At 40.6% G+C, this 22,762-nt stretch overlaps 1 protein-coding gene across 2 annotated transcripts; it reads left to right on the top strand.

Moving 5' to 3' along the window:
- Positions 1-3,786: 3,786 nt before the first annotated feature.
- On the top strand, positions 3,787-22,379 carry CUNH10orf88 (chromosome unknown C10orf88 homolog). Of its 2 annotated transcripts, XM_005064297.4 has the most exons (6): positions 3,794-4,196; positions 4,758-4,961; positions 5,840-5,912; positions 8,771-8,977; positions 14,014-14,468; positions 20,083-22,379. In XM_005064297.4, exons 1-6 carry the CDS (start codon positions 4,036-4,038, stop codon positions 20,315-20,317), a joined length of 1,335 nt encoding a protein of 444 aa, XP_005064354.1. In that variant the 5' UTR covers positions 3,794-4,035; the 3' UTR covers positions 20,318-22,379. The 2 variants fall into 2 exon arrangements, with proteins under 2 accessions (XP_012968074.1, XP_005064354.1); XM_013112620.3 differs by lacking the exon at positions 8,771-8,977 and having other exon boundaries at positions 3,787-4,196.
- The last annotated feature ends 383 nt before the right edge of the window (positions 22,380-22,762 follow it).

Genomic DNA, 22,762 nt, shown 5'->3' on the forward strand with positions numbered 1-22,762 from the left:
GCTGCTACTCAGGGTGGCTTCTGGACCATGTATGTGATGCCAGTACCCTAGGCCGGGGAGACATCGGCGCCCCTTTTCATACTTTCTGGACACTTAAAGGGCCCCTGAATTGGGTTTATTCCCGATAGAATCATCCTCCCTGCCCCACTTTCAAGCCATCAGGGCTTTGCATTTTGGTTTGGTTACGATGAATTTTCTCTGTCCAAGAAAATCTAAGAAGAGAGACTTGAAACTTAAGGAAGGTTTTGAAGGTAAAGAGCGGGAAATCAAGCAGCAGGAAGCGAAGGGAGGACAGCATATTTTCTGCTGTTCCTGGACTTGATGGGTGCAGGGGTTGAGTATTCGTTATTGAGTCCTGGTGCCGCCAGGAGGCAGCAAGTGAGAAGAAATAAGGACAGGAACCGCACATTCTTACACCTTATTGCCAACACATGCAGGCGGAGAACATAGGGATAATCAATAGATTAAAAAAAAAAGTGGTAACGAGCTGGGAGTTGGGACACAAGCCTATAATCCCAGCACTTGAAAGGAAGATGCAGGAGGAGCAAGAGTTCGAGGACAGTCTGTGCTACATGAGACCCTGTCTCAAACTCCCTATCCCTCCTAAAAAAAAAAAAAAAAAAAAAAGGAAAAAGACCCGCCAAGAACTACCAAACAAGAAAAATATTGTGTGCTGTGTAAGAAATATTGAATTCAGAAATTATTTGAGCTGTTTCTCCATCTTTCCTTTTTGCTCCGTTTACATCCCATCATACACAATTCCTATAGGTAACCAAGTGAATTTGTGACCAGAGAGGGAAGGGGGGAGGAAAGGGTTCTATGTGGTAGTAAGCAAGAGGGAAATTCATTTCCTATAACCACCTTGCTGAGACATATACTCCTGGGTAAAAGAAGGTATATTTATTCACTAAGATCTCACTACTTAAAAATGAAGATAGTCTAAATGGTTGCATTACCAAATGAAGGGGATCAAGAAAACTAATTCTTCTAAAATGTACCTTTCAAATATGTGTCAATTTGTATTCTGAAGGCAGTTTTTTTTTCCGAGACAAAGTCTTGCCGTTGTCAAATTTAGTCTCTAATTAGCTAGGGGCAAGAGGCCTGGACCACCATGTCCCACTGAACAGATTTGAAATATCCTCATACAAGGCATAATGAGTTCTTATGTATCAGTAAAGTATAGCTATTTAAAATAGGTAATCAAAACCCTGATTTGTTTAACTTAATATTTGTTATTGGTGGAAGGTTTCTAACTTTTTTTTTTTAAACGGGGTCTCACTATGTAGTTCTCTATACTGGAACTCACTATGTAGACCAGGCAGGCCTTGAACTCAGATATCTGCCTGCCTCTGCCTCCTGAGTGGTGGGACTAAAGAACTGTGTCACTACCTCCAGCACTACATTCTTGATTTCAAAAGGAAAAACAAAAACAAAATTGGTAGCAATTCCTTACATAGTAAGACTGAGGTCAGCTTTGAACCATAACCACACAGGTGTCAAAAAGAACCCCAACTGTTCAGCACTTTTTGCTTTGCTATGCTTCTGTGATAAAGCTGCTACCTCTCACCAACTTATCAGTTCCACACAGTAGAGGTTCTTAACCTTACAAGCACAAAACAACTCCTTATGCCAGCAAGCATGCAGCTGGTAGGGGAAGCAGATATGGAAACTGGTTGTTAAGCCTGGGACTTCAAGGGAATTACATAGTACTTCAAAAAATTGCAATGTAGCAGAAGAATCAATTCCATTCTATAACAGAGATTCAAGCTTGGTTATGAATGATAAAGGTTTTGTTTTGTTTTCAAAAGTCTTGGAAAGAAATAGTATTCTAGGGAGGGGCAGGCAGGACCAGAGTTCATCAGGCTTGCTTTGTAATGCTAAGGAGTAAAAGTGATACTGTTTCAGCCAGTAGTCCTTAGAAGGGGCAGAGGGCAGAAGAGAGAAGGCAAAGTATAGCATATGTTGTTGATGAGAACAGGCTCATGACCTTGGTAAAGAAACTCCCAGAACGGTTTAGATGAAGCTTGTGCCTTAACACATGACAAGCAGAGATGAAGAATGATAAGAGCTTTAGAGGAAATGAAGAAATGGTGATTTATTGGCAGGCAGTCTTTATGACACCTGTCTTTAGTTTCTGTTTCATCAGCCTTGTTTAAGGATGTAAAAATCCACATGGTATTATTAATCTTGTGCATAAAACTGCAAGGTAGGGTTTCTAGAGTGTACTTCCCTTTGGAATGTCTACAGATAGCAACCTAATTCATGACTAGAGGAAGTGGGAAATACAGTGTGACGGGGTAAGACAATACAGAGGTTCCTCCATCTTGTATTCCAGATATAAATCTGATCTTGATGGGGAATCCCATGGGAAACTACCCAACTCTATTCTGGGGACCAAAGATCAGGATGTCCTAGCTAATTTATCTTAGCCTTTGTTAAAAGTGTTTGTGCAGAACCTCCTCTAGCTAACCATTCACCTTAGCTACCTGTTTGTACGGAACCCTCTTGGCTAGCTAAATGCTTATCTCAGCTTCTGCTAAAACTGCTTACTCTTCGAAGTTCCCTGCAGTTGCTGAGTGAGATGCCGCACCTTTCAGGTCTCTGCCCTTAAAAACCTGTGTTCTGGACACTCGGGGCCACACCTAGGTACCAGGCGGCTGGAATAAAGACTTTCAACCCTGTAACATACAGAGCAGGAATGATGCCAACTTAGAGTTAAAAAATATTCAGAAACCGGGCCTTAAAGGCTATTGTTTCTGGATTTTGTTTATATTGAGTCTTTGGTTTCTCTTTCAAACTTGATGGACGCAATTTACACAAACACTCTGGTGAGTAGCTATAGAAAATGACATTCAACCATCTTTTTCTTGCCAGAAAACAAAAATACTTTTGGGCAGGGGTACACATACAGACTAAAGTGAAAATTAAAGCAAAACTTTTTTCCCTGAGTGATGAAATCTTAAGTTCTGAGACAAAACTAGGTTATGAGTGAGCAAAACTATTGTCCGGGGATTATATGGCCTCAAACGCAACTTTGAAATTCGGGTATTCCACATTGCTATAAATGAATTTCCTCCCTCACCTCAAAAGATGTTAGAATTATCTACACAAACCACTTCAGGAAGGTAACTGGGGGCAGACAATACCTAGTTTTCTTTCCTGTGGGTATCTATCAAGTTTCAAGTCCCACTTGTCACCACAGAAAACTTGGCGGTAGAATCTACTTCCGCAGAGAACGAGGCCCATTGCCATTTCTTGTCAGGGGCCAAGAGTGAAGGTACAGCCTAGGCTTTGAGTCCCCTGGACGTTTCTTAACCTTCAGAATTCTGCCACTTAGGACGGGCAAACAGGATCCTAGCTGACTCCTGAGGCCCAGGAGCCTGATCGTAGTACCACCATTGGTTCAGGTGTTTAATGCCTTCCGCCACTCAACAGAATTCTGAGGTGCTTTAACACCGAGCTCCACGCTCCACTCCACAGCCCACTGGGCTGACGTGCGGAGTGGAATAGCACAAGCAACCTTGGTCGCATTGCCCCCAGTGCGGGTCGCACGGCATATTCTCCACAGGCTGCCGTAGGAAGGGCCCCGGCATCCTCTCCCGAGGTCCTCAGATTGGGAACTGGTCTTAAAGTGGCTTAAACCAAGGAGACTTGCACCTATCTGCTCTGGGACTGCCCTCAGGGTCTCCAACCGCTCCGTCCGCCCGCAAACCAACGCTGGTCCGCTGGCTGGGTCACCATAGCCAACGTTCAAATAAACCTCTTCGTTTTCGCGTGCAGAGTATCGCGCATGCGCACGGCCCCAGCGACGGGAGAGAAGTCACAAGACGTCCTCAATCTCCTCCCGCGAAGATTTTGAACAAATTTACAGAAATCATACGATATGCGCACGCGCACGTATGATTGGTTTCCCGGGATTTGAAGAAAGAAAAAAAAAACCGGAAGTTGTACTGAACCTTCACCTCCGCTAGGCACTGAAGGAAACGCAAGCTCCGCGAAAGAGGTTCCGGCGCTGCTTGGGCCGGAGGAGGCAGAATGGAGACCGCGATTGAAGATCCTGGACTGGACTACAGCCCGACGCTCACCTCGTCCTGGGACGCGGCGTGCGAGTCGTTGACCCAAAGCCTCCTTACCCGAATTGGGCCAGGTGCCCAAGACTTGAACTTCGAGCAGCTGCTGGCGCCGCTAGCTCCGGGGTGCGCCGGGCCGGGACCGGGTGACAGCCACGCTGCTGAGGAGCCGGGAGGAGCACGGGAGGCGAGCGAGGCCGCGGGGCCAGCCGGGATGGGCTGAGGGAGCGGTGCCGGGAGGTGGGCGAGGCTGCGGGCAAGTGCTGAGCGCTGGGCCGGAGAGGCCTGGAAACTCGGGTTCAGGATCCTAGGGTCAGCAGGGACACCCCCACAGGCTCTGTTAGAATCCTCGCCCCCACCACCGAAACCAGCCTACCTTCTATCCAGGGGTACAGGAGCAGAACAAGTCCAACTGTAAAGAACCACGGCAATTTAAAAAAAGACGCATCGTTGTTTTTTCTTTACGCACTGTAAACGCTTCTAATTGACTGCGAATGAATTAGAGATTTGAGTAGAATGGCCACGGTCTGGGAAAGCCTCCGTGCCTTATGAATTCAGCTTGGCGCGTCTGTGGGTGTTGGGGAAGGTTCTCCGCCCTCAGGACAAGTGGAAGTGAGTTTGAAGAGATGGGCTATGGCTCTATTCAGAAAAGTTCTCTGTATGATGTTTTATCAATTTCCTTCTCAGCTCGGATCTAGTGAGCCTGAAGAACAACCTGAGTCCCCGCGATGAAAACCCCTGCTTCCTTTACCTGAAGTGTGGGCCTAATGGGGGCGAAGAGATCCTTTCAGTTGGCATTCTGAGTTCAGCAAGAAACATGGAAGTGTACTTGGGAGAGGAGTACTGTGGAACCAGTCGGGGCAAGAATGTCTGCACTGTCCTGGATGACAGGTTTGTGACTTGTCCGTGTGAAATCATTCATCTGAATTTGTCTTTTTAGGGGAGAGAAGTTAAAAGACATACCAATAGGTATAGGTTAGACCACCAGGCCTTCAAAATTCAAAAGACAGGGCAGATGAGTGGTCTTATAAATATGGAAATTTAGGGCTAACTAACTGGAAGTGAATTGGTAGGTCACTGGAAGAGTTTTATTAGACTAAAGTCCTGGTAAGTATTCTTGTTTCTCAGCTTGGTGTGGTGGTACATGTCTTTAAGAGTTTGAGGCCAGCCTGGTCTACAAAGCAAGTTCCAGGAGAGCCAGGGCTGTTACACAGAAGAAACCCTGTCTGAAAAAACAAATAAACAAAAAAATATTCTCGTGTCTCTCATTTAACTCAGTGGGATCTGTTTTACAACAATTAGGCATTCTGAACCTGTGAATATATTCCCTTCTAGGAAGCTCCTTATAAATGACATATCAATGATATATGCTCCATGGATATATCAGTGATGAAACTCTTTATAAATGATATATGGCTGTCACATCAGTGTGTGCTCATTAACCTATTTTAAGATGGACAGTTTGTGATTTTTTTCATAGACTCTTTACAAGGTTCTGCCCAAATCTATCCTTACTATAATCCAAACTCTTTATATCCTATGCATGTTGGAAATAATAGTCGTGTTTACAGACTTTTAAATATGTCTTGTGCCACTTTTTTAGTTTTCTTACATAGCTGGGAGATACAATGCCCCCAAGCAGTACTGCACAGTCAGGAACCTCTTACTCCCTGTGCCTTGGCCAGGAAAAGGGAACCCCAGGAAACATTTGTTCTTAAGTATTAATGCTTACAGTCATTGGCTGTTAAAAATGAATTCTTTTATTTTAGTGAACATGAAAAGATTCTGTTGTACAAAAAATTCCTAAAATTGGAATCTCCTGCACATGCTTGTAAAATAAAGGTAAGTCACCACTAAGTTTTTTTTTGTTTTGTTTTGTTTTTTTATTATTAAATTTTTTTATTTTTAAGTTTAAATTTAGATTAGAAACATGGTTGGTTGACAAGTCAGTTCCAGGTCCCTCTCCCTTCTCCTCCCCTCCTCCCGTGCCCTCCCCCTACCACTAAGTTTTAAGATTTAAAATTAATCAAATTGTTTCTGCTCTATACATATTTTCTCTTGGTTTGGCAGTATGATTAGTCCAATTTGGTCCCTAAGTTTAGTTCAGAAATGCTTAGTTAGCTTGTAAAGGGTTATTATTTAAATGGAGTAATTTATTAGTTACAGAAAATGTTTTGTTAATATAGTACTATATTTTGAAGTTTTGTGAAGCTCAGCTAAGAACATTTTAAAAATCTTTGTATAAAACTGTAATACCACAAAAGGCAGGAACAAAACTGGCCCTGTATGAAAAGAATGAAGGAAAAGTTCAAACAAGAGCCAGAAATTTTAAGGAATTTGGACTGTAGTCTTTAGCCAGAAAAATATTCTTGAGATAATCATTAATGATATTGTCAGAGTTTAGGGATAGATACTGAGTTGGAAAACTCAAGAAATAAATACTAATTCAGCTCTGTTGACATCGAGTGCTTTGGCCATTGCTAACTTTGTTAATTATCTGGACCTACCTATTTCATGAGGAAAATTAATGGGCCCTAGAAACCAAATTCTTGGATTCTTTTTATCTGTGAATTTATATGCTTACTATCACAAAAGACAGTAAGACTTAGTTTTGTTTGTTTTGTTTTTGTTTTTGTTTTTTTGGTTTTACAAGACAGGGTTTCTCTGTATTGTTTTGGAGGCTGTCGGTCCAGCCCGGCCTCAAACTCACAGAGATCCGACTGCCTCTGCCTCCTGAGTACTGGGATTAAAGGTGTGCGCCACCACTGCCCTGCAAGACTAAGTTTTAAGATAAGAAAAAACAAAAGATGATTTTCATTGAAGAGCTCAGAACTGGTTATTCCTGTGTCAGTTTAAGTGAAATAAACTAATAGCTTGTGCAGGCATTTAAATCAAGTGATTTAATTATCTAGTGGATGTTTATACTTGTTGATAAAAGATACTGAACTAGACATTTAGGAATATCAATTGAAAATTGAAGTGCCAGCCTCCATGTTGTTTATATTTTAGTGAGACAAGACAGATGATAATCAGGTTTACTGTTTATATAAATTTTATATAGTAGTCTCTGGTCACCAGTGGTACAGATCTTTAATCCCAGCATTTGGGAGACAGAGGCAGAGGCAGTTGGATCTCTATAAGTTTAAGGCCAGCCTGATCTACACAGCAAGATCTAGGACAGGTATGGCTGCATAGAGAGACCCTGTCTGAAAAAACAAACAGAAAAAAATATGCTGTAGTCAATGATGAGAAAGGCTCTTGGGATTATACAACATAAAGCAGACACTAGGGCCCAGTATGGTGACACACACTCAGCTAGTACTGGATGGTCTGCAGTGAGTTCCAGACTTTCCAGTACTATCCACTGAGATTCTGTCTGAAGAAACTAAAATATAAAAATACATAGATAAAAGAAGGGAGGTAATAATGAGGTGGAATATAAATTTAATGAGCATTTACTTAACTGTTGAGGACTGACATATATTTGGTACCACGCACAGAATTTATAGAGCCTGTGTTTTTTGTTTGTTTGATTTTGGTTTTGTTTTGTTTTTATTGACCCGTGTCTTTGTGACAGGAGTCTGTGTATCTCTCAAAGTGAATAATTTTGTGGCTGTTCTGTGGAGCATGTGTTAGTCTGAACAGAGTTTTCAGTTAGGGAATCCCTCTGTCATGTGTGAAAGCTTGTGTAAATGTTCCTAATCCAGAATTCTGAGCACTTAGTGATACATAGTGGCTATTTTGGCACACAAACCTCTATGAAAAGTTGTCTCACCAGTCTTAGCATTTGCCCATGATAGCACAGATAATGAAATAGCAGAATTCAAAATTTAAACTCAGGTGTGTCTGATTTAAAGCCCTTCCCTTTATGCCACACATGAAATGTCTGTTGGTTCAGGAACATGCACAGCCTGAACTGTCAGAGTTATGGCAATACAACTTAGTGGCGAGCACTGACCCAGCATGAATGAGACCCTGGTGACTGTTCTCTCAGTACCCCAAAGTGAATGGGAAGACACCATAAACAAAACGGAAAATCTGTGGTGATAAAAGCCAGGAGAGCTGGGTTCCAAAGCTTGACTTACACCACTGAAAGTCCTTCACCCTGTTAGAAACTCACCCCGAACTCGAATTTTTATGTAAACTGCCTTACCTATTAAGCTCTTACCTATTAAGCAGTTCTGGCATCACATCCCTTCATTTCTAAACTACAGAAGACTAGATAATGCTTAGGGTTTAGATAAATGCTGTATGGGCATCTGAACAATTTTATATTAAATAATATTAATGCCAACTGGGGGTCCTAGGATGGAGGGCTCCTAGGTTTCTTTTCCTCCGTGATACAGAGGATTCAGACCTGGGGCCTTGAGCACGCTAGTCAAGTGCTCTACCACTGAGCTAGACCCACAGCCAGCTGTGGCTTATTTTTAATTCCTTAGACCAAGTAAACAAAGATTTCATGTTCTTTATGTATAGTTTATGGCTTGGGAAGGATTTCTTTATTTAAATAGTTGATGTTTGCCTTATGATACATTGGAATTTATTTTCTAATTTTGACTACTGTAAAGAAAACTTTAAATGCACTTGAAGTTGATTTTAGAGTCTTAATGCCCTATCTTGCTTTGGTCATGTTAAGAAGTTACCTTATGGTTGTTTTTAATACCACTGTCATTCCCTGGAATGTTTTTGTTTCATGATAGTTGCTGTCCTTCGGTGAAAAGCAGTGTGTGCTCATCAGTAAAGTTGTGGTGCACGTGAGACCAAGGTCAGCAAATCCTTCACCAAGCTCTTCTGCTCTAGGATCAAGGATAGACCTCGACAGTATCCAAACCATAATGGAGTCCATGGGGTCAAAGTTATCTCCTGGCGCTCAGCAGCTAATGAATATGATTAGGTTTCAGCAGCAGGCAAGTAGAGATGTATTTTGTTAAATTTTAAAATGCTGGTTTGGGGAGATGGTTCAGTCGGTAAAAGGCTTGCTGTGCAAGCCTGAGAACCTGAGTTTGGATTCCTAGAGTCCATGTAAAAACAGGAAGCATTAGTAAACATGTCTGTAATTCTTGTATTCCTACAGAAAGATGGGAGGTGAAGGCCTGAGAATCCCTTGATGTTCTCAGGCCAGTTAGTCTAGTATATACCAATGGGTTTAGACATTGTTCCAGAGAGTTGGAAGGTGAGAACTTGAGGTAATCCTCTGACTTCAGATCTCCCCTACTCCCAAATACATACACACACACACACACACACACACACACACACACGCATGCACTGTGCTCCTCTCCAAAAAACACCACATTTTTAATACTGACCTTTAATATGATAATATAGTATATTGATTTTTTTCTCTTGGTTTCTATTATTTTTAAGTTTTAAAAAAGTCACATTTTGTAGACTTACCATTCTACAAATGTTCTAATTGCATAGCTTCAGTTTTCCCTGAATTCATTTTATGTGTTCATTAGACAGAGAACAAGACTCTGGCTTGCTCCCTTTTCAGAGTATAAAGGTGATCAGATAGTGTGTAGCCAATCTTTAAGCATTGTACCTGGGGTGTGATGAAATTAAGAGAGGTATACTGAGCTGGGCGGTGGTGGTGCACACCTTTAATCCCAGCACTCGGGAGGCAGAGGCAGCCTGGTCTACAAGAACTAGTTCCACAACAGCCTCCAAAGCCACAGAGAAACCCTCTCTCGAAAACCCCAAACAACAACAAAAAAGAGAGGTATACTGATATAAGTGGCATTTCATCTGGGCTGAGGAAGGTGGGGTTAGTCAGCTCCATCTAGAGCTTGGCTGTTTTAGAGAGGTGCTAGTAACGGATAAGCTCATCAGTGTTAGAAGAGTAGGATCCAGCCGAGAAGGCAGTGAGTAGACAGGAGAGATTTAAAGATTTGTTCTCGACTATGGAGATCTAGCACATAGAGAGTTCATTTAAGTTTGTAAATGTTTCTGGTTTTGTTTTTTTTTTTTTTGTTTTTGTTTTTTTTGTTTTTTTTTTGTTTTTATGAGACAGGGTTTCTCTGTATTGCTTTGGAGTCTGTTGGTCCAGCCCGACCTCGAACTCACAGAGATCTGCCTGCCTCTGCCTCCCGAGTGCTGGGATTAAAGGCGTGCACCACCACCGCCCGGCGTTTCTGGTATTTTTAAAGAGATTTTATTCTACTGTTAATGTGGAAGGTAAGTGAAAGGAAAGTAAGACTACAACAGAGAAACCAGAAATATATGATTTTCCTCATCCAGATAAGAGGAGATGGAGTCTAGGTTAAGTGTCGTAACACGATACTGGGTTGGGAGATTGATAAACCATGAAGCACAGAGTCATTGGGATTAGACAGTTAATACCACTATTAAAGGAGAAAATAAAGTCACATGAGAAATTGAGGCTTTGAGGATGGCATTACCAGAAATATAAATGGAGCTAATGGGATGAGGACACTTGGTAGAAGGAGTCTAATTTGGGGAATATCAAATTTAGCTGTGAACAGGGATTGTCTGGAAGGATATTTTAGCATTTGCAGACAGGATCAAGAGAGGAGGAGGTGGCTGACTACAAGGGAGGTTTGGGTAATGTACCCACAGTAGGGACCCTGTGAACAGAGAGGCTGAAACTAGAAAGAAAGACTCTTGGAGAGAAGCTACATCTAGAAAAATATGGGGAGAGGAAGGAGGCACTGGTGTGATCACAGAGAGGTTTTAATGTCAGGTTAGCCGAAGCTAAGCTGTTATTCTGTCTCTCAGTAGTTCTGTTTCCTTCAGCAGGGTCAGCCATAGTTTTTTAAGTAATGAAATTCTCTTCTACAAAATTTAAGTGATACCATTGTAGAGATCACAGTATTGATGTGGAAATTTAAGGTAATACTGCAAAATTTTGTAAATATTGCATGATTTCATTGCTGGAGTCAGGGCAGTCCTGGGGTATGGGCAGAGGAAATAGAGCCAGGAAAATTGAGGGTTTCAAAACCACGAAAGCATTTTAAAAGAAGTGACAGTCTCTGGTTTGTTTCCTGTCCAGCATGATCTCACTTGGGTGCCTTAGGTTCCTGCTCACCCACAACCCACCCTTAACATCCAAGCAGAACGAACTCAAAGGAAAGCTACACTTCCTGTTTCATGTCTTTGCATTTAGTTTGCCTCTAGATGTTTATATTATCTTAGCCTTCCTTCCCTCCTCATCTTGGCTACAGATGCTTGGATCCCTTTTCCAGACATTCTGATGTTCCTATTCCTTACATATACAAACATGTTGCTACCTCAGGGCCTATGTAGTCAGTTGTTTCTTTGGCTAGAATTCTCCTCCTGTGATAGTATTTATTTCTTACTCTAATTTTATCTTAATCATTATATTCTTAATTAGATATTCTCTGTCACACAATTCATAGTAGCACATCCCTCCTAATCATTATCAAGGTTTCATTTGCATCCTTCTGACCACTTTGTTATATATATTTTTAGTTACTATTTTTCTTACGAAAGTTGAGAATGCTGAGTGTCTGGTTTAAAAGTACAATCAGAGCCGGGCGTTGGTGGCGCACGCCTTTAATCCCAGCACTTGGGAGGCAGAGGCAGGTGGATCTCTGTGAGTTCGAGGCCAGCCTGGTCTACAAGAGCTAGTTCCAGGACAGCCTCCAAAGCCACAGAGAAGAAACCCTGTCTCGGGAAAAAAAAAAAAAAGTACAATCAGAGAGTTGTCTGTTTTGTTTACTGTACTATGTGTATGTAGCTTATCATGCTTCGAGTGCTTCATGGTTGAGTTTAAATAACAATAGGATATAAAACACATTATGGAGGATTAGTAGTAGCTGGATTTGGGAGGTATTGAATGCTAACAGTTTTTTCTAAGAAATTTAAATATAAAGAGGAAATTGGAAGGTGGGTATATATATATATATATATATATAAAGGAATATTGAGGATAATGGAAATATTTCTCAACTTGTGAGGTTTGTCCCTTTCTAGGAGTTATGGCAGTTTGATTTTTCTTTTTCTTTTTAATTTGTTTTAGGCAGAGTCTCTCTGTGTAGTCCAGGCTGTTCTGGAACTTGCTCTGTAGACCACACTGACCTCAAACTCACAGAGGTCCTTCTGCCTCTGCCTCCCAACTGCTGGGATTAAAGGTGTGCACTACTGTGTCTGGCTGGTCTGATTTTTCTTAAAGTATGTTTGATGGAATGCAAAATTTTTTGTAATGTCTTCAGAAGATTGACTCCAGGCCCTTGCTTGTTACCTACTAATTCTTTCTTTTTTTTAATTAAACTAATGGCAACCCATAATTTTGACATGGACTATAGTATAAATGCCATTACTGTTAGTATATATTTTTCAATTCCCTAATATACATTTTGGAGCTAGAACAGAGAAATGGCATTTCCATTATGACTGAATAAAACTCCTTTAAGCTAAAGGAAAGATGTCAAATTTGATAATTGTGAAAATTATATGATTTTTCTTGTTCCAGAAATATATTAAGGTTTATTCAAAACTGACATTCAGTAGAGCAGAATAAATTGACAGTAGGGTAACATTTCTCTACAAAGAGCCTTTTTAAAAATGAAGTTCAGTGAAAGAAGTTAGATGGAGACTGTCTATTATAGATACCCCCACCACACACACACACACACACACACACACACACACACACACACACACACACACACACATGTACCTCTACTTCCTTGGTCATTATCCTCCTTTCCTCCCTGATTTTTTTCTCTTAAAGTATTTATCATCATCTCCATCCTATAGTGCATTCCCTCATTCCCTCCCTTAGGACACCCCCTACATATATATCATTTAGGCTCCATGTGAGGTCAGGGATTTTAATTTGGTTTGTTCATTGATATATTTCCTATGCTTGAAATGAAACTAACACAAAGGAGATTTCTGGTAAAAGTTTATTAGATAAATGCCTTGCAGTTCTGGCTTGACCTAGTAATAATTAGAGTATTTAACCAAAAAACCATGATTGGCATATAGATTTTGGAGCAAACTAATCATTTGCCCTAACAGTATTTGTTAGACTAGAGATGATTTTACTTATCTTTATTGGAAAAACTGAAAGGCATAATAGGGAAGTGGTCAACCGTCTCTTTAAGATAAGCGAGGATCTTCTTATGAGCTCAGGTGTGACCCTAGAATATAACTATTATCTTAGAATTATTAAAGCAATCACAGCTAAGGGTAGGTTATTTTAGGCATAAAACATGTCACAAATGTATCTATAGAACATCTACTTCTATAGTATAACTGTCTACCATGAAAACTCCTTGCAAAAGATATGACCGGGTAAAATGAATAGCTTATTATATATTGAAAATTGGGCAGGCGTTTTAGGTTGAATTTTGAGAAGATAATTGATGGGGGCTAGAGAGATTGTTCAATAGTCAAGAGTACTTGCTGCTCTTGTAGATGCCCTGGGTCCTGTCTCCAGCATCAACATCAGGTGACTCACAACTGCTTGTAACTCCAGTTCCAGAAGCCAACACCCTCTTCTTACCCCTGTGGGTACCTCCATGTAGCTGGTGCATAGACATACACTCAGGCATACACACATATACATGAAAATAAAAAACAAATCTAAAAGAAAATTATCAACTATTGTGACTAATCTTATATGTTACTGCCATAAGGAAGCCTTTAGTAGTGAAAATAATACAGTATGTTAGTGTATTTTACTATCATGGTAGTGTATATTTTGATGTGTTCTTTAGGAAAAGCTACAGTGAAATGATCAAAAGAAGTCTATGTCCCACCCCTGCCACAAACTGTCTGGTTTCCATGGGCAGAAACTTTTCACCTTGTTTTCCTCTCCTTAACATTGAGCAGCAATAGCTTTCTTCATGGGGATGCATTGGGGATCAAGAAAGAGCGCATAGTTCCTGGCCTCCATCAACCACTCAAGAGCTCAGCCTTCACTCTTTAATATTTGCTTCTTTTCCTTGCTTAGAATTGTCTTCCCATTGGAGAGCAGCTTCAGTCAGTGTTGGGAACCACAGGACACAAGCATCTGGTTGCACTGCAGTCTTCACCTTCTTCAGGAGTTATAGACAAAGCGTCCTCCACACCTTTTCCTTTTAGAACTGGATTGACACCTTCAGCCATCACTGAAAATTTAAAGGCTCTTATTGATAAAAGCACACAACCACCTGGAGAAGGAAATACCACAAACCACGATGAGTGTCACCTTGTGCCACAAAAGCATTCCCTTCTTGAAAATGATCTTAAAAATGCAGTGTCTTCTTTCTTACCAAAGAAAGCAAGTGGCAACTCAAATGCACCCAACTCTGAGTTGCTGCCTTTTCTCCAGAATTTATGTAGTCAGGTCAACCATCTCCGAGTGGGACATAATGCCAGGTGGCAAGAAAACATCTCCAAGCCCAGAGAGAGCATTGTCGGTGTTTCGTAAGTATTTTATTTTAAAGCAAATATAGTTGAGATTTGATAGGTAGGAAGAGTTCAATGAAGGGAAACTGATTTACCTCGGTGCACTGCCTGGCAAGCTCTTTCCAGTATTTATAATTCATCACTGACACACTTAACTAGGAATAGAATAGAGTGGATTACATTAGAAGGAATGTCTAGATTTGGTGTTGCACAGTTTCAGGCATTTGTAGAAGAGTACAGCCATTAACTAAGGGTTGCAATAGAAATCTATGTGCATGAATTTGGAGAAATTGTGAAAATTTACAATTTTTGATTAGGTGTGTTATGCATGTCATTGTAACAGTTTCCCTTTGTAGCTTGTGTTTGTTCCAGGCTACATTTAAAGTCGAAAACTATAGAGGGATGGGAATTATTTATAATATAGAAGCTCCTCTGGTCTCAATCTGTTATCTGTGCAGCATCTGTTTGATTAGGATGTTGCCCAGTAGTATATTCCTAATTCTTTTCACAGATATAGTTTGTCAAAATAGTGTTCTAGTCTGAAATACAGAAGTCTAGTCATAGTTCAGATTAACCATTTTCTTCTCTTGGTCAGTCTTCTTAGTTTAAAGTTTACATCTGAAGGTGGTACTTGAAATAATTTGAAAGAAAACATCACCAACCACCAACATGATTGCATCAGCATTTAAACTAAGTTCTACTGACAATATCAGAATACAGTTTGTTTTCATGTCTGTGGAATCGTCACCCAAATAGATTATATCTCAAGTCATAAAGAAGCCTCACCAAATTTTAGAGGACTGAAATCATAGAAAGTATTTTCTCTGACCATAAAGAAAGATAAGAAATCATTTAACAGTAATGGAAAGACAGGAGGAAAATTTCCAAAAACTTGATGATTAAACATCATAGTGTGTCTGACTGAAGAAGTCTAGGAGTTTGAGAAGTGGTTCAGTAGGTAAAGTGCTTGCTGTGCAAGCATGAGGACCTGAGTTTCAAATGTCAGTACCCATGTTTAATAAACTAAAACAAGCCTTTAATCCCAGAACTTGGGAGGCAGAGGCAGGTGGATCTCAGTGAGTTCGAGGCCAGCATGGTCTACAAAGAGAGTTCCAGGACAGCCAAGACTGTTATACAGAGAAACCCTGTATTGAAAACCAAAACAAAACAAAAAAACCCGAGTGTGGTGGTGTATACCTGAAATCCTATAGTCTGGGTGCTGGGAGGCTCAGATAAGAGGACTCCTGGGTCTTGCTAGCCAGCTAGTCTAAATTAGTGAGCTCTGGGTTCTGTAAGAGACTCTGTCTCAACAAATAGAATGACAGACGAAGACACCAGATGTCAGCCTTCTGCTCTATAAGCTCATGTATACGTATACATATGCATCCACAACATATACATCACACACAAAGAAGTCTCAACAGAAATATTTTTTAAAATATATAAAGCAGAGTAAAAATGCAGAGATGCAAGTTTGTGGGCTGTATCTAAAGAAGTATGCCAAGGGTCCGTAGCTTCATATGCTGTCTAAGTGAAGGTGGCTGTGAGGAGAGTGACTCAAAACCACTACCTAAAAAGTGAAATAAGAGCTGGAGAGATGGCTCAGCAGTTAAGAACATTTGTTGGTTTAATTCCCAGCACGCACATGCCTTACAACCACCTGTAACTCTAGCCCCAGTAGTTCCAGTGCCCTCCCCTAACCTCTGTGGCACTAGGCATGCACATGGCACATATGTATACATACAAGGAAAACACTCATATACATAAAATAACAGAAAATTGGAAAATTTAACAATATGGTGGCATAAACCTGTAGTTCCAGCATTCAGAAAGTCAAAGGAGGAGGTTCATAAGAACAGGAAAACAATAAGAAAATAATGAAATAAAAAGGCGATTCTTTGAAAATTTCATGAAAGTTGGTGGGCTTCTAACAAGACTAGAAAGTAAGGGAGAAAAAGATACAAAGTGCCAGTGTAAGATGCAATAGAGAATATCACTACAGAGCCTTGGTAGTAAGGGGAAGTGGAAGTAACCCCATGCTCACAAATTTAATAACTTAGAGGAAATGGATTAGCTTTTCAAAGACCGTAAGCTACAGAACACAACACAAAGTTAATAATGGAAAGACCCTATAGCCACTAATAATACTGAATTTGTAATGGGAGGGTGTTAAGGTTTGGATGCGGTGTATCCCTCCATCCCCCATATCGAAGGCTTGATTTCCACTTCCTGGATCTGGTCATTGAGTGATGATTGGATCATGAAGGCACTCCACATGCGGAGTTGTATTTTATTAGTATTGTTTGGAGATGTTAGAGTGAGTCTTAGTTGGAGGAAATAGGTCACTGGGGCATGACAGATTTTGAGAATGTCTCATCCCAAGCATCTCCCTGGTTTGTCTTGTCTGTTGTCTGGCTGCCATGATGTGATCCGCTTTACTCTGGCATACAATTATCTCCCATACATTCCACTCCATCTTGGGTCCACAGCAATGGAGAAAGCAAGCTGTAGACTGAAAACTGAAACCAGGAGCCAAGTAAACCTGAAGTTTATTCTCAGATATGGTCACAGTGATAGGAAGCCAACTAACAAAAAATGATGTGTAGACCCCTGCAAAATGTCAAACTTTGGAAGACCCCGTTAAGATGATTTAAATATAAACTGGAAGAAAATTCAACAAATGACTTGCTCTAACATACAAAGAAATCACAAAATTCAGCATTTGAAACACAGAAGACGAAAATCTTACACTAGGGAGACTACATAGGAAGCAGATGAGCAAAGCAGGGTGGCTGGCACAGCCTCAATGTTGCCAGGGGAATGCATAGTAAAGCCACAGAATAACTGTCTCTTGGAATGACTAAAACTTAAAAATGCTCACAAACACATGCAGAACTAGATATCTTGGGTTACTGCTGGGATCATAAAATGGTGCCGTCACCCAAATATATTTTGCCAGTTTAACTACTGGATGCACATTACCATATGACCTGACTTTTGTCATATTCCTAGGCTTTTATCCTAGAAAAATGAAATTGTATGGCCCTATAAATACCGGTACATAATTGTTCATAGATGCTTTGGTTTTTCATGACAGGGTTTCTCTGTAACAGCCCTAGCTGTTGTCTTGGAACTCGCTCTGTAAACCTGGCTGACCTCGAACTTACAGAGATCAGCCTGCCTCTGCCTCCTGAGTGCTGAGATTAAAGATGTGCAACACTGCTGCCCAGGTGAGGCTTTATTTGTAATAGTTCTAAAATGTAAACACCAAAATATTTTGTAACAGGTTATTTAAGACCTGGTATATCCACACTGCAATTATAGGTGAATTATGGTGAGGAGCAACAGACTCATGGGCCCACAGAACAGATCGTAGAGATCACACTAGTAGGAGTTAGGAAAGGGAATGTAATAAAGGGATGACAGGATGGATGTCTTAGTAGTTTAACGTTCTCTGTCTTGACTGGTAGTATTGGGTTGAATATTGTGCACATGATAAAATGGCACAGGGCTCTACATATATTTTGCATAAATTTTACTGTGCTGGTTTTGATGTTATTTCATAGTTAGGAAATAATAAAACCATCATATGTTAACATAAGTATGAAAAATAAGCAATTTTTTTAAAACTTCAGTGAAAATTATGTTTTAATATGTGAAGATCTATATTAGCTTTTGGCTACAATCTTCTATGTGTTACCTTATAGCATGTAACTAGTAAGAACACTGAAAGCAAAAGGAGTTAATGTGTGAAATGCACATATTGATACATTAAATCTACTGCCTTAGAACATTCTAGGAAGAGAAGAATTCACTACCACCAATTCTCTGAGTTATTAGAACAGCTCATGTACATTTGGAAAATGCCATTGTTTTCACATGAGCTTAAGGATGAAAGAGTCAGGTACCATCATTCTATTGGTACAGAAATACTTTGGACCTCATTGAGTCCCTGAAGGAGAGAATACTTTGTTTGTAGGCCCCACTGTGAGGTTCCCTCTTCTGGTATTCACTGAATGTAACAGTCCTTTCCTGAAGGCTTGTTAGTTTTTTGAGACAGAGTCTCATGTAGCCCTGTGCCTTAGTTACTTTTTTTGCCATGTCAAAACACCAGGGCCAAGTCAACTTATAAAAGAAAGCATTTAATTTGGGAACTCATGGTTCCAAGGGTTAGAGACCATGACTGTCCCAGTGGGGAATATCGTAGCAGGCAGGCAGGCATATCAGTGAAGCAGTAGCTGAGAGTTTACATCTGATCCAAACAATAGGCAGAGAGCAAACTAACTGGGAATGGCGTGGACTTTTGAAACCTCAAAGCCCACACTCCCCCAGTGGCACACCTCTTCCAATAAGGCCACACCTTCTAATCCTTCTCCGAAAGTTCCATCATCTGGGGGCCAAACATTCAAATATATGAGCCTGTGGGGGTCATTCTCATTCCAGCCATCAGACCCAGGTAAATCTTTGATTGGCTCTGCAATTGACCATGAGCTTTTGAGCCTCTTGGCTCCATTTTCCAAGTGCTGAAATTACAGGTGTGCGTCATACCTTGTAGTGTGCTTGCATGTTCTCAGAAGCCACCCACATTGTCTTTTGAGATAGCATCTGATCTCTTATTGCAAACTAGGCTGGCTGGGTAGTGAGCTACCAAGATCCTTTTATTTTTTGTCATTGCATGCCCAGTGCTGAGATTTTAAGTTCACACTACCATGCCTGCTATGTGTTTGTGAGCTTATGTAGTATGTGTTCTTGTGTGAGCGTATACATCCAAATGTGTATAAGTATGGAGGGGGGAGAGGTCAGTTTTGGGTCATATCCTAACTTTGTTTTTGAGGTAGGGTTTCTTACTCTGTCTGGGGCTCCCTGATTTGGCAAGGTTAGCTGGGCAATCAGGCATCATCTTTCTCCTTCCCCAATGGGAGGATTATAGGTACAAGCACCAGGTTTCTTATGAAGTATGCTGGGGATGTGAACTCAGGTCTTCATACTTGATGGCAGTCTTTCCAGACTGAGCTATCTCCCCAGCCCCAGCTTTCAGTATTTTAATTTTAATTTTCATTCTGAGAATCTAGCTTCATGCTTGTAAGGCAGTTTTTTTAGTGACTGAATTATCTCCCTTACCTCATCTGGTTTTATGCAGTGCTAGGGATTTAACCCAAGGCTTTTTTTTTTTTTTTTTTGGTTTTTTGAGACAGGGTTTCTTTATATAGCTTTGGAGGCTGTCCTGGCACTTGCTCTGTAGACCAGGCTGGCCTCAAACTCACATAAATCCGCATGCCTCTACCTCCCCAGTGCTGGGATTAAAGACCTGTGCCACCACCACCTGGCTAAACCCAAGGTTTCTTGATGCTAGAAAAATACTCAAGCAACAGAGCACAGTCTCAGATTGTTCCTAATTGTCTTTGTTTATATTGTTCTCAGTTGCCTAACTAGACAGAGCATTAGTAGGAGAGTTGTGGAGTGCATCCAGGACTGTGGCCACTGTTGTAGAGCGGAAAATGTGCCATGGGGAGGGTAGAATTGTAGAGACCAATGCCAGTGGGTGTATCTTGGCTGCTCTTTGGCTGACTCAGTTTGTTGTTTTTGTCATCATAAACAAGAAAATTGATATACTTAAAATTTTTATTTTTAGGATGGAAGAGCAACCTATTTGCTCCTACTTGGAAAAGATTCTTTCTAAAAACATGGAACTGATGGAAAAGAAGCTTATGGACCACATTGATGAGAGGATCTATCAACTCCAGGAGCACTTAGATGCTAAAATGGCTTTGTTAGTAGACTTGCTGCAAAATCCTAACTCCCCACCTCCAGGGATACCTCTAAGACACTATGACTCCAGAGAAAGACTTTCCAATGGAGAAAGATAAGCTATCGACATACACAATTATTGCAGATATTTATTACATATTTATTACAGAGCCAAAATACAAAAAGGTTATGAACATCAAGTCTTTAATGTCCTTTGAAGGATCTTTGTCTTACATGGTGACCTCAGTGCTCATTTTCATTGTACTTGTTACTGTAGATTCAGGTCTGCACCAACAGCTACCCTGAAACAGTCATAAGTTATTTTGCTTGCTATATTTTTCACTCTTACAGAAATGTATACTTGTATTGCTCAAGAGTTTGGGATGTATAAGGACTTCTAATGCAGTTCATTAGTTTGTATTGTATATTACATATGTTTGAAGTGAATTTTTTATTTATACAGATATAGTTTGAAATATAGTTTCAGGAGTATGAAAAGAATTGCTATGATTTTTTTCCTAACTATTTTGGAAAGTTGGATATCTGGACTCTTTCATGTAGTGTACCAGTTTACACTAGTTGTTGTTCATCTGAGATGAATATGTGTAGTACTCGGGCTGTCTGAGGTAGTTTACGGAGTGAGGGTAGACCTGTTGTCCACTACAGTGCAGCTGTAGATTGCTTGTGTTCAATCCCACTATTTCAGATTTGCTGCTACAGGTAAAATGGAAGGAAATTCTGTTCTGGAACTGACAGGTTCTTCTCCCAGAGGCCTTTTCTAGCATGTATGATGTGTGACATTGGGAAAATCTAAAACAAGGATTATGATACATGAATCTAGGGTTTTACAATCTTCAGCAGACTTAATTTTCAGAACTTAACTGTTACGTCCGTGTTGCTAATACGGCTGTGCCTAAATGCATTTACTCTTAAGATCACCTAGAAGTGACTAGAACTCTTTTTAGCTAATTTGCTTATGTTGTTTCCCTCTTTTTACTTTTCTTTATTTTTTTTCATTTTTCTTCCTTTTCTTTAAAGAAAGGGGTTATTTCATGCTTATTCATTGTTTTGGCAAACTGTTCTTTAAAATGCCTGTTGGTTTTGATTATACGGAAAAGGTGGCAAAGCATATAGGACACACCACACTTCTGCTGATCTTTGGTCCATGGTTGGTAGGATAGTCATACCATGTGCAGGTGTAAGATGTCACTTCCTGATCAGTGAGGAGAAATCCAATCATTTACGGCTCCAGTCCATGGTTTTGCAGCTTTTGGTAGTTGTTCCTCTGTGACTTAAGAATACCATTCATGACTTAGTAGTGCCTTCAGGCCCATAAATCATTAACTGAGGCTGCCCAGGTCTGCAAGGCAGGACCACACCTCTAACTGAAGACTGTGAAGCTATCTTCATCTCAGCCTGACACTCCTTTCCAGCCTCATCTCCACTGCCCATCCCTGTGTTCTCATCTCTGATCCTGTGACCAGGGAGCAGGAAGGGGCCAATGGGAAGAACTCAAGAGAAAAGCAAGAAGTGTAAAAGATGGAAACACATCTCATTAGCCATATGGTGTCTGTCACAGTGTAACATGGACCCTAAAGAATTCCAGCCTCTCCAGGCAGTCCTGTTTTGGGGGTTAGAGTAGCCTGAAGCCTACTAGAACAGCCATCTGTTGGAAAAGATGGCTCACAGTTCTGTTAAGTTATTTCACAGCTAAGTCTACACATGTGTATATATACTTGTTTCCTGGCTTTTGTTTCTTCTTTTTTGTAGACTGTAACATTGCTATAGGAAAAGTGGGGAGACAGGAACATCTCCCCACCCCACACTTCCCCAGTTCTGTTGAAAACTAAACAAAACCCATTTCTTTTTTCTGTCTCTTGATTTTTTTGATAGACGTGGCTGGTAGCAGAACCTCCAGATTCAGGTAACAGCTTGATGTGGGATACATAAACATCAAGTTGGGCTTGTGTTAAAAAAAGCAAAAAACAAAAAACAAAACAAAAAACTTCAATTGTGGGCATCATGCTTAGTCTTTGCACCCTGATATGACAAAGAAATGAAATGCTCCTTGTCAAGTGGCCCTAGTTTAAAATAAGAAGTCCCATGCATAAGGCTTGAGAAGCCCTCACTCCCTGCTGTGTGTACTTTTGCTCTGTAATAAAACCGTCCTCTCTTTCCTCATCTCTGAATTCTTTCTCTGACGGTAATAAGAATCTACTAACACTTAGTGGAGCCAGCAGGTCTTCTCTGAGACCTTCCTGGACTTGACCACCAGCACTCTTACCTGCCTATAGTCTCCCTGTCTCTGATGACCTTGGGGGACATTTAAATGTCTTCACACCAACGATGCTTTCCTTGTCCCCAGCTGTCCTCTGCTCGTGTTAAGGACCCTTCTTCTCTGTGTCTTACTTGTGCCTCTTTGAAGTCTGAATATCATTTACCTTGGTGTTTTCCAGCCATGACTTTCCTTCCTGAATTGATACCCTGGCCTGTGAACCCAAATCTTTTCTTACAGAGCCCAGTTTGTAGAACAGGAGATGTTCAAAGAAATACTCTGTGAGATA

The sequence above is a fragment of the Mesocricetus auratus genome, unplaced genomic scaffold (assembly GCF_017639785.1).
Source record: "Mesocricetus auratus isolate SY011 unplaced genomic scaffold, BCM_Maur_2.0 Super-Scaffold_4256, whole genome shotgun sequence".
In the NCBI taxonomy this organism is placed as follows: Eukaryota; Metazoa; Chordata; class Mammalia; order Rodentia; family Cricetidae; genus Mesocricetus; species Mesocricetus auratus.

What these genes read in the sequence shown, in the direction of transcription:
- CUNH10orf88 (XM_005064297.4), top strand. Translation starts at nt 4,036, where the DNA reads ATGGAGACCGCGATTGAAGATCCTGGACTGGACTACAGCCCGACGCTC. An exon ending in TGCACTGTCCTGGATGACAG is followed by an intron (nt 4,962 to 5,839) that starts GTTTGTGACTTG and finishes CTTTTATTTTAG; the next exon opens with TGAACATGAAAAGATTCTGT. An exon ending in CACATGCTTGTAAAATAAAG is followed by an intron (nt 5,913 to 8,770) that starts GTAAGTCACCAC and finishes GTTTCATGATAG; the next exon opens with TTGCTGTCCTTCGGTGAAAA.